The following is a 12,412-nucleotide window of genomic DNA, read 5'->3' as shown; positions in this document are numbered from 1 at the left end:
CTGATCCAGGAGCTCTGGTGTAAGTGGTGAGGGGTATTGGTTTTTTACTGTGATCTAATTGATTGCTCTGTAGTCAATACAGGTTCTTAAGTCCCCCTCCTTTTTGGGCACAAAGAAGAGGGGCGACTAAGCAGGGGACTTGGATGGGCGGATAAAACAGTTTGCCAAATACTGATCCAGGTAAGTTTTAAGATGTTGATTTTCTTGCTCCGTTAGAGCGTAAATCCGACTGCATGGAATTTGGGCTCCAGGCATGAGGTCTATTTGGCAGTCGTAGGGTCTGTGTGGGGGCAAAACATTGGCTTGTTCTTTTTGGAAAACATCTTGGTAATCCAGATATTCAGGTGGTAGAGAGCCAGTGAGGCCCAGCACGATACCTTTCTTGGGTTTCAGGTTAATGATGTCTTTGTTGTAAAAGGTGTCGGCACAATCTTGAGCAAAGGTCAGAACTCGTTTTTGCCAGTCGATTCTAGGATTATGGGTCTCCAGCCAAGGCATTCCCAATATCATCTGGAACTGAGGCGTGCCGATGAGATCGAAGGTAATCTCCTCTTGATGCCTGTCCTGCAACAGAAGCTTGACTTTTTCGGTGTATTGTGTCACAGGGCCGGATGATAGCCGAGATCCATCCACCGCAGTGAAGTTTTCTGATTTTGGCTTTTGTTGGAGGAAGGCCTATCCGGATCGCCAGATATTGGTCAATGTAGTTTCCTACTGCCCCACTGTCAATGTATGCCTCTAAGGCATACATTGTTATTCACCAAAAGTACCAGAAGGACTAGATGTGAGGTCTGTACGCATTCCTTTTTCCTCGCTCAACAAGTGGACCCCCTACCCTTGCCGGGGAATTGGAGTTTCCCCGAGTCCTGTACTACTGCGTTATTTTTGTCCGTTGCCCCAACCATTTTCCTGGGGGGTTTCACTGGGAATTCACGGAGGAAATGACCTGCTTTATTGCAATATAAGCAGAGTTGTTGCTGTCTTTTCTTCTCTTTCCGCTTTGGTTAGAGACCTCCGTAACCCACTGATTTGCATTGGTTCTGACTGTTCCTGTGGTTTGGCCTGGGTCTTGCAGGGTCACACAAACTGCCCTTCCTTCTGTTCTGGCTTGGTCCATTTTCCTATTCTGCAACCTATGATAGAGTTGCACTGTTCGGTCTATTTAGTCCGCACACCCCTCCGGTGAGTTCACAACTTGAGCCAACACATCCTTGAGTTCCCCACAATAAAATAGCGTAGTTCTTTTCTCTTCTGGCCAGTTGGTTTGGGCTACGAAACGAATGAAGGTTGCAATGTAGGTTAATAGGCCTAGATTCCCCCGAGTGATATCAATTCATTGTCCAGAGCTTGTCCTCGAGTATGTCGGGCAAACAATTTCATATATAACAAGGACAGTTTCGGGATTGCCTACTGTGGGTTGCCCAATTCAATAGTCACACTTGGGAAACACACAGTTTCTTTGTTAAAAAAAGATGATTCGAGTGAGCACGTGTCTCTAGCTTGGCTTTCAAGCATATGTGAGTGCACTGTGTCGTGCTAAAAAACACATGTTGGGCAACAAAGAGTGGGCCATGTGTCTGCTGCTTGCTAGATGAAAAGAACTGGAATCTTTAATGGGTTTTCTCTGTCAGGCAGGTGCAGAAGTGTTAAAAAAGAAGAAAAAAGGATATTCTTCAGTGAATCCAAATGGATTGCTGAACACAACTGCCAAACCTCCATTACTTCCATAAGGCCTCAGCCCTGGTCTGACCACTACCTGATATCCTTCACCTTAGAAGCCACACCCCCTACGAATACTAGCAAGATAGCTCCTGTCGCACCTACCAGAAACAAAAGAATTACTCCTGAAAATCTTATCCCCCTCATCCTCCCTACACTATCTCAGACTGACCCAGCCACCATGGTAGAATTGTACAATGAAGATGCTTGCATCACTAGACACCAATGCAACGCTGAAGGTCAGAAAGAGCAAACCCGCCAACATTTAAACACTTGGTTTACACCTCATCTGAAAGCCATTAGACAAGAAAAACGTCCAAGCGAAAAAATCTGAACAACAGACCCCTCAGACCTCAACAAAATTAATTTGAATAAACTATTCACCCTCTACAAAAAAGAAATTATCGTAGCCAAACAAACTTCTTACAACACCTGAATCTCCCAAGCCAAATCTAATACCAAAGAATTATTCGCCATCCTTAAAGAGGTAGAATCCCTCATTCAAGCTCCCGACTCCTTGGTGCACGACTATACAAAATGCTTTGGCCAACAAGATAACGCTCCAGGTGAAGATTAACAATAAAAAAAAGATACCAGTACGACTTCTGAGACCGATATCTATGATACTGCTTCGAAGACTGCCACAAACCTCCCATCTCCACCGCAATCCACTTCAACTCCACCTATACCACCTACCCCCAGTTTCCACTTTCACAATGTATCTACCAAAGAAGTTGAGAAAGTTATCCTCACCATCAAACATCCAACTGTCATGGCGACCCATGTCCAGCCCAAATTATAAAAGACGCTGCCCGTGAACTCTCCCCTTTCATAACTAAACTCAAACGCTTCATTAACATCAGGCACCATACCTAGCAACCTGAAACATTCCTGGGTCCTCCCTCTCCTTAAAAAACAAACCCTCTACCCCGGTGTCCCAACTAATTACCGCCCCATAACTACAGTGCCATTCCTACTTAAAATCTTGGATAAAGTAGCATACCTACAAATTCAGCACCATCTGGAACAAAATCGCCTCCTACGAGTTCGTCAGTCAGGATTCAGACCTCAGCATGGTACTGAGACTGCACTCTTAGACCTTAAGACACAAATAGAGACACAGAGATCAAAGGTAAGACAGCACTTCTACTACTCCTTGACTTCTCAGCTGCGTTCGATTTGGTAGACCACTCTATAATTTGCAACCACCTGGTCTCCACGGCCTGCTTCCCCCAGGAGGCAGTCGCATGGATCCTTGATAACAGGACAATGCGAGTCTTCTCGCTCATAGCTCTTCTCGCTCGTAGCAGCTGCGGATCCTGCACCTACATCATGCGGTGTACTCCAAGGCTCCTGCGTATCGCCCACTATGTACAACATCTTCACAAAGCCCCTTTTTGATGATCTAGATGGTCTAGGTATCATCTACACTAATTCTGCTGATACACAGATTATGACAAGGATTTGGCCTTTGTGAACAGAGTTTACCTCATCATCCAGGCATGGATGGCCTCTCACGGTCTATGCCTGAATGACGACAAAACAGAACTCCTCATTCTAGGTACACCCTCCAACATCAAAAAATTAGGTCCCAACTACGCCTCCTTCATAATTGACATCATCACTGTGGCCAAGGTAGTCAAAACACTTCGCTTCTACATAGACTCCACGCTCTCGTTTGGCAAACAAGTAAATGCTATGGCCTCAGCCACATCCTATACCTGCAAGCTAATCAGAGCAGCCAAGCCCTTCCTCTCACTTAACTATCATTTTAGCGCGAGCCTTAATCTTATCCAAACTGGATTACTGTAAAGCCTTATATATAGGCAGTAACAAATACATCACATCCAAAATTCAGACTCTTCAAAACAATGCCCTGAGAGCTGCCTTAAGTCTCCTTAAAAATGCCCATATATCGGACCTTAGGAGATCCGTCAACTGGCTTTCCACAAAAGATAAAATCCTCCTTAAAACTGCATCCCTGACACAAATGCCTTAGCCACGCAGCCCCACAATAACTCACAGATTCACTAGACAAACAGCCTCTCGCCCACTAAGAAAGGCCAACTCTAACCTCCTACTAGTACCTAGATTCAAGCTCACCAAGTCCGGTGGGAGTAGCTTCCCCGTTTAAGCAGCACAATATTGGAATTCCCTCCCCCCTGCTTTAAGGGAAGATCTACCCTACCTACAATTCAGATCTAGTCTCATTCACTGGCTAAAGGATCATGAAGTCTGACCTTACCTCGCATGCATCCATTTTGTACCTATTGTATATATGAGACCTCACTGTCTTAGTTATATTTATGTGCTTCACACCCATTAATGCTACTTACTGTATATTTTCTTCTCGCCTTGCCCGTTTCATGTATACAGCATTGTAACCCTAGCTGTATCTATTTCTGTACATTGTGTAACCTAAGCTTAACAACCCTCTTATGCTTTCGCGCCCAAATACCTCTGGGTCTGGTGCGCAATATAAACAATAAAACAAACGTTAATAGCTCCCTTATCTTTGTCCACACGCCCATCCCCACTTACTCCACTATTTCGCAACCCACAATTTTATCCAGGGACGATACAGGGAACCTTCAAACAATGGCGGAAAGTAGGTTGTACAGAGATGCACACCATGATGCAGGGAGGGCACATTTATTCTTTTGAGGAATGCAAACAGCTAGTTGGCCTCTACTATTATCAACTGAGACATTGGCTAGTTGGGTCTGGGAGGCGAGCGGTAGCGGGGAGAGCTCACATTTGAAAAATGCATTACCACACATACAGAGAATAGACAAATGGTATCAAAGCTGTACTCGATATTGAAGGAAGAGGAGAGGGCACAGGCTTGGGGATACATGTACAAATGGGAAAAGACCTTAGGAATAGACCTTCCGAGAAATCATTGGGAATGTCTATCAAAACACATCCCTAAATTGATAAGGTCTATTCACATAAGGGAAGCATGGTATAGTACCCACGGCGTTATACCCCGGAAAGAATACACAAAATGTTCCCAACTATTACGGATAGATGCTGGCGGGGGTGTGGAGAGATTAGACTGGCGGCATATATGGTGGGATTGCATAATTCTGAAGAGGTTTTGGGAAGAGGTCACGAACCAGATAAAAGTTGGTATCCGCGGCAGTAACTAGGACACCAAGGGAATGGATGTGTGGCTTGTTTGATCCAGAGGATTGTTTACCTACTAAGGCCCAAAACAAAGCTTTTATGTTATTGGTAATAGTGGTGTGGTTGATTATTGCAGGTGCTTAAAAACAGAAAAGGTCACCAGGGGTAAGAGACTGGTTAATTAAACTGAGGGGGTTTTATAGCATTGGAGTGGATAACATCTCCAGGGGGAACAGGAAAAATGTAAACAAAAATGGGCAGTGGTTTAGGACTTTTTGAACAGTGACTTTGTGCAACAATGGGGTCCACATAATTTAAGGCTATTGAATATAATGTAAAAAAGAATATTTGTTGCCAATTTGAACTATTGAAATGTGTAATGTTGACACTGCTAAAGGGGGTGGGGTTTGGGGATGGTAATGCCATTTGAAAAAGTTAAAACATTTTTTAAAAAAATGTCATTGCAAAGTCTGATAAGGTGCCTTACCCTAAGGAAAGCGGATATGATCATGACAATCTGTAAAAGGACCCAATGTTTGAGAGCATCAACAAATATTAAGTTGGACTACTTACCTAATAGTATCCATCATACGACTTGCAATGCCTTTTCTTCGCAGTAGACTGAAGACCCAAATACGGCTGATTCCGCAAATAGCAGGTTCTGGTTTTGTAGAGCACCTCCAGGCACGTTGGTTGTCTGCCTCATTCCGGGACTGTCGATTTATTGGATCAGATAGGACCCGGAATGCCTAGTAAGGGAATTTTAATGACACAATTAGTTTAGGAAATAGCAAGTGTGTGCAGAATATATATAGGATGCATCAAAACATATCAAACTTCACCTCAAATGCCCTAGCAGACTTCCGAATTATTCTGCTATAAATTCAAGAACCCCCAAATGCATTTTAAAAATAAAAACCCATCAATAGAAACAAGCATTCTACAGAGTTGTGGCCGGTTTATGAGACCGCACAAACTCGGAAGGTAATCTTGTGCTAATATTTAAATACCTGGCCCAAGCTATTACCAAGTCCATTTCAGTAGAAGTTTAATTTTAAGTATTTTAACTGACTCTTTCCTCGCATTTACATTTTAGACCACATCTTTTGGTAACAAACTTTATTGTTATGTCTGAAATTATAAATTCACAGTAGTCAAAACAATACCAAACGAGTATCATATTAGAGTTCATTGAACAGAAAAGAAATCCAGACCCCAAAATTGACAAAAATAAACATCTAGCGACTCAATTAAAACAAAATGTATAGGCAAACGCACAGTAGAGATCATGGACCACACATGCACAAAACAGACAATGAACACAGGAAAACTAATTTTGCTACTTTGCCTCCATAGACACTTATGAGATGCCCTCAACATTTTGCTGCTATTCTGAAACGGTCCTGTCTTGAAGATAAGCAAAGCCTTTTTGCTTTATTTAGCTGGATTAGTGCCTCTATTTTGTGGGACTTGATCAGTCACTATGGCTATCCGTGCAGGGGAGCGCTGTAACCAATTATGAAATTCCTGGTTTGGTTTAATCTGCCCATTACCTTACAGGGAAGTGCAGCAGAGTTAATTTGCATCTTTTTTTCTTTTGTTTTTTAGCATCATCTGTTACTTGCATGGATGGGCTGATGATGGCAGTGGATGTTTATCTACAGTGGCTATTACTTTTCTCACATGCACTTTTGCATTTTAGCACAGAATGCCATTTAGAGTACCATATAGTCTAAAAAGCCTGTGCCACAAAATGTCACCTTGTCCAGCTTGCTTTCTTCTGCCCCATCAGGGTAGTTCATGTCATATACAGGTAGCCCTTTTTCTAACAAAGCAGCAGTATGAGTTTGGGATAGGATGTGGGGGCTGTGACTGTCTGGCCCCAGTCCATATACTGGCCAAAGTGTCTATGCCGGACAGATAAACTGGCCACGGATTAACCATGGTTAAACAGCCCCTGCCAATCTAAATAGTTCAGATACTTGCTATTGGGAATTGGGGTGGTCGGGGCAACGCCATCACAAATTTAGGCTAAACTCCTGCAGATCGTTGGAGGAGCGGTACCTTAAGTGTTCCTATAGCCAACAAGCATTGCATCCAACCAAGTCCTGATGAATCCCTGCTCCTTTGTCGGGTATCCTGAAGACCTTCATTGGTGCTTCATTGCTAGGCTGACGGGACCAACTAGTCTCTACCCCGGTTCGAGGATCCTGCACTTGGAAGCCATCGGAATTGTCCTCGGACCACTGTGTGAACTGGTTAGCTCCCTCCAGGGCTATTTCTGTGCATCAGTCATAGTCCCGAGTTCAGACTTGGGACTGCGCATACTCAACTGGTGAGATAAAAGGCCTTCCCCTGCAGTTGCAGCCCTCCAGCAGAAAGAGGGGCCTGATCGCAGAGTTAATCGCCGTCTTCCACCTGCAGCGTGTCCTAGCGGTCCCCTCGGGCAGTCAGCATCGTGGTGGTCTTCTTGTCATTTTGACACACAAAACACAGGTCTATCACTTTATATATTGTCAATTTGATGCTGCCCGTAAGTAGAACCTATCTTGCCCCTCAACCATGCTAACTATACCCTCCTGAGATGTTTGTGCCCCAGATCGCGCTGGTGTGCCACTTATCTAGGATTACGGGACCGACAGGAGAGGCTTGCCCTACCTAATCCAGGCAATGGGTGAGTTAAAAAACACTCTTATGGGAAGTCAGTAGTGTACCAAAGTGTGTGATGGAGGCCATACAGGATGATTGTTCTTTTAATTTTCTTGTTTAGCGACCCAATATAAAAACAAAAAAGATTAAAGTAGCACAGCTTCAAATATTGTGAGCAGTCTCCTTTGTTAGTGTAGGTTCTCCATTAGTATTCCTCCAAGTGGTGTTTAATAACCACAGGAACAAAAACACACAGGCCTTCTCGTTATGCCAGTTCCCAGCTGTCCAGTGTTGGGAATGATTTGGCAGTAGCCAAACCAGTTCAAGGTAGCAGTGACGAGCGGTCTAGGCTAAGTCTCAAGAGGTAGTGAGCTTGCAAAGGGTCCACAATGAGTACACACAATGGGAATCACACATTACACTTAGACAGTATGTATGAAAATAGTTATTTATGGCCAAATATCACTATATAAATGACTACCAACAAGTAGAATTATCACACACACTAATAATAGATTACATATATACAGTCACTAGAGTAGGGCATACTACAAATCAAAATCCTGTAAAGGAAAGTACATATTAGTTTATGCACTACAGGTCCACAGAGAATTAACCCCAACTTCAAAAGTCCTTTCCCAAGTTGTCTGGGGCCTTATGCTCAAAAGTTCAGGAAAAGCTTTCAACGGTTTGTGAAGCTGGAAAATGAAGGTAGGGTGTCTGGGGTCCAGTGAACGGTTCCAAGGGTTAGAGGACAGTTTATTCTAACTAACAAAAGTGTCCAACTTTCAGAAGGCTTGCGCAAGCAGTGGCAAAACTAAATTAAAGTGAAAATGTTATAAAAAAGTTATCAAAACTTTTAAAAGGGATTTTAGGGGCAGGTAAAAACCACTGTAACTCACCCCCTGTACCCAGATTCTTCGCAGGACTTGGCAGGTCATTGGAAGATGGCCCTTGGTCGCTTTTTCTGCCAACAGCCTCAGTCCTTGATTCGCAGGTTTGAGCAGATCTCCGTTCGGTGTCTTTAGCTGGTGCAAGGACTCTCGGATGAAGAATGCACCAAAACTCGATGTAAGGCCCCTCTCAAGACTAGACTCTGGTAAGCAGTTTCGGACAGTGGTAACCGCAGCACAGTGATGCAAAGGGACTCATTTGTCACGGTCAGACTTTCCCGCCCATAACGGGTCTCCTTGACGCTAGGACTCCGAAACACCGAGTTAAGTTGTTTAGGACAAGCCGAGGATCCTTCAAGTTCCAGGCCTCAATGTGGAACGTTGGCAGCACGGTAGCCCAAACTCCGAGCTGGTCAGCCACAGGACGGTCCTGGGACATTTCCGACAGCTCTTCCTCGCAGGGTACCGAGCAGACGTCAGGAATGGATGTGCTCTCCACTCAACGGGTCGCAGCTCCCTCACAGGACTGATGAAGATCAATAGCAAGACATGACTCCTCCAGGACCACAGCAGAAGTTGGTCGCCGGGCCTCCTTCAGACAGGTCTCCGGTCTCTTCACGGGTCTCATAGCTGAACAAGGGTCTTGGGCTCCTTCTGGTTACTCTAGGATATCTGAAGAATGGGTGCAGGGGTCCCCTGCTCATCCTAAAAGCCAAGTAAGAGTCGAAACTCCCACTAGCCAATAGCAGAAATAGCCCTACACACATACACACACCCCAGCAGTGGTCCAATCAGGACCATTGGCGGGAACACTCATGCCAAACACACACACACACACACACACACACACTGAAACCAGTTTGTGGATTGGCACCAGATAGTCCCAGCCCACATCCTGCCAGCAAATCCACATAGCCCTCCAGTAGCCCGTCAGAAGTCCCTGCTTTCCCAGGCACTGGAAGTCCATATAAGGATTTTCTGCCCCCAGCCTGTCCATTTAGCACACCTAGAGTAACCATAAATCCTTTGAGTGTCAGTCTAGGGCAAAAACAAAGTGTGCCCCAATGTACTGCATTGCAAGATGCATTGTACTATAATAAAAGTTACCACAAGTGATAAGTTATTAAAAGTAGAAACAAAGTAACTAGACTAAGGGAAACCATGTTTCTCAGTACTGACAGCCTGAAGGACATGTCAGTTTCCCCATAACAGATGGGCAAAAGACAGTGTAGTGCAGCTTAAGGCTTCATTGCACTGTAAAATGTACAGGTCAAGATTTTAAAAAAGTATAAAGTTTGGAGATCCATAAACAATGGAAGGAAAGGTGCAGTAAAGAGAAATCATTCCTAACATCCAGTCACAGGAATCGTCCAACCAGAAGGCATAACCACTGACTTGCCGGACCCAAATCCTGACTCCAAAATTGATGTCTGTGCCAGTGATCCCTAGACCCCCATCAAAGGAAACAATCCATGAAGGCTTCCAAGTGGGTTGACAGATTGAGAGTACATGGGGTGAGTCTACATACCTGTTCCTGCCCCCTTCTTCCATAGCTTAACAGGACAACAAAATCATAAGCCTACCTCTACATTACCTGCTTGTGATCGGTGCATAACTTGAATTATCAAGAGTGCTTAACCAAACACTTTACCACACCCACTCTCCCAGGTCTAAGCCGGACTACTCACACTACCGTAAGAGTTTGCCTTAACATTAGTCTTTTCTTGTTCACCAGAATAGGGATTCGAGATGAATCTGGACACTTCGTCCCTTATTCCCTAGGTGAAGCCACCCCCCTTTGTATCTAGGGAGGCAAGAACACTCAGCAAAACCCTCCACTAGGGGTTATGGAAAGCGGGACCTCACTAGGAGTGACTCCCTTTCAGGGGACAAGGACTCCCGTTTGGGATTCCCATTCGGAACTCCCTATGCGTAAAGTAGTATCTGTCTTCATGAGATTAAGAAAGACGGACATTGCATCTATGTATTGTATTTGGTTATTGATATAGCGCTCTTTGCCCCATATGTGGCCTCAATGCGCTTTTTATCTGGTTGGCACCCCCTTGGTGACCGTAGTCGATGTGGTTGGAAATTCTAGGGAGTTTGGCTTAGGAGATGCAGGTGTGCATGTTGCCGTTCTAAGTCTTGGGTGGCTGGCAAGGATCGACTAAGCAGCCCAAGAGAGGTCAGACACATAGGTAGGTGCTGTTGAGGGTTAGAGAAAGATTGCTATTGTTGAGAGTGTCTATGTGAGGCCAGCTATACCGGATTCCTTTCGGGTGGTGGTCGTATGCTAGTGGCAGAGGTGTTGAGGTATGTCAGGTGTTTCAGTCTGGACTGCTATGTGTGAAACTAGACCGGATGTGCTTGGCCATAGCTGTATTCTGTCGTGCATGGATGCTTGGCCAGGCCTACAGCCTGTGTCCGCAATAGTGGTGTGAGATATACATACCATAGGCTGAGAGATTGCTCGGCTAGGGCAATATTTGTTCAGGTCTAGAATTGAGTGTCCTATACCAATAGACATTCGTTTAATACTAAAGCAGGTATCCGCATATGTTAAACAAAGAAGGAGGCTACATCTAGAATGGAGAATCCTGTATTGTGGGAGAAAGGCCTACGTTTCACAGAGCAGTGGGTTTAGGCATACGGTAAAGACGGAGGCTACACCTATCTTTGAGAATCCTGTATAATGTGCAAGAGGCCTAGGTCTCAAAATGCAGTAGGTCTCATCATATAATAAACACAGGAGGCAACACCTAGATTCAAGAATCATCACAGTTGGGTGTGGGGGGCTAGGCTTCACAGTGCTGTACGTTTCAGCCTATAGTACAGTAGGTTTCCGTAGTGTAACAGACATTGGTGGTTTGTTGTACCTAGATTTGGGAATACCTTTGTAGTGGGAGATTGCTAGTGTGGAGAGCTTCTCCGAGTGAGCGATGCAGGTTAACAGTGGCAGTGAATTACTTAGTGATGGGTGTATGCTACCCTGGGCCATCTCATTGTTAGTCGTCTCTCATGTGGGCCGAAGGGCAGGGGCACGGTGGGAGTGTAGGGAGTACCACAGCGAAAGTTGCTGGCATACCTGGAGTGCTTATTGGGTGGGTGTTATGGGTGGGTTGATGGTGGATCAGGTGTGCCACAACGAAAGCTGCTGGCTTACCTTGAGTACCAGTCGGATGTGAGTCTTGCTGAGCAATATGTGGTGGTGTGTCAGTTGAAACCGCTACGAGAGCTGGCAGCCCCCCGAATTGTGATCGATGCGGGGGAGTTTATTAGTGTTGTATTCACAGGGAGCAGTGGATTAGGAGATTATTGTGACGAGCCAGGTTTTGAATTTCAGGTGGTTTTCCGTGTTGCAAATGTGTAATGGAAGGGAATTCCAGATGATTGGTGCTTGGACGGAGAAGGAACTGCCAAGTCTTATGGAGCTGTGGGGTGGGATCACTAGGCGGAATGCAGTGCGAGATCGGAGGTTCCTGGAAGGTTGGTAGGGGACGATTCTGTCTGAGGAATTCAAGGCCGGTGTGAACTGCGCAATGGGTGATGCACATGGCTTTGAAGGTCCTGCGTCGAGCGATAGGGTGCCACTGGCTAGGGTAGGGCTGTTTTTTGTCTCTGGCAGGCAGGTTAATGAGCAGGCGTGCTGCCGCATTTTGGATTATCTGGAGTTTCATTAGTTGGGATGCTGATGCTCCTAAGTAGAGGCAGTTTCTGTAGTCTAGGTGGGAAAGCATGATGGAGCTGATGGCCGGGAAACGATTGGGATAGGTGATTTAGGGGAAAATCCGCCAGAGGATACGTAGGTGGAAGAAACAGGGTTTGGATACGCTGGTGGTGTGTTGGGTAAGGGATAAATCCGAGTCAAATTTGCATCCAAAGTTTTTAACCAGGTTAGATGGCGCCAGTGCTTGTCCTACTGATTTGGGCCACAGGATTGGTTGGGGATGAGTGATGTTCTCGCGCAGACTAGGATTTCAGTTTTCCCCAGGGTTGAGGATGAGGTGGTTGTCATCCAGTGA

At 45.2% G+C, this 12,412-nt stretch overlaps 1 protein-coding gene across 3 annotated transcripts in view; it reads right to left on the bottom strand.

The window, feature by feature from the left end:
* ESCO2 (establishment of sister chromatid cohesion N-acetyltransferase 2) overlaps nucleotides 1–12,412 on the bottom strand; it is a 630,612-nt gene that overhangs the window by 33,931 nt on the left and 584,269 nt on the right. For all 3 annotated transcript variants that reach the window (XM_069605632.1, XM_069605634.1, XM_069605633.1), the window contains one exon: nucleotides 5,422–5,597. In XM_069605632.1, coding sequence (XP_069461733.1) covers nucleotides 5,422–5,597 — 176 coding nt within the window. The remainder of the gene's footprint in view (nucleotides 1–5,421; nucleotides 5,598–12,412) is intronic.

This window comes from Ambystoma mexicanum, chromosome 4p (assembly GCF_040938575.1).
Source record: "Ambystoma mexicanum isolate Mex_15411 chromosome 4p, UKY_AmexF1_1, whole genome shotgun sequence".
Taxonomy (NCBI): Eukaryota; Metazoa; Chordata; class Amphibia; order Caudata; family Ambystomatidae; genus Ambystoma; species Ambystoma mexicanum.
The sequence above is the reverse complement of the archived record's forward strand: the minus strand, read 5'-3'. Positions and strand labels throughout refer to the sequence as shown.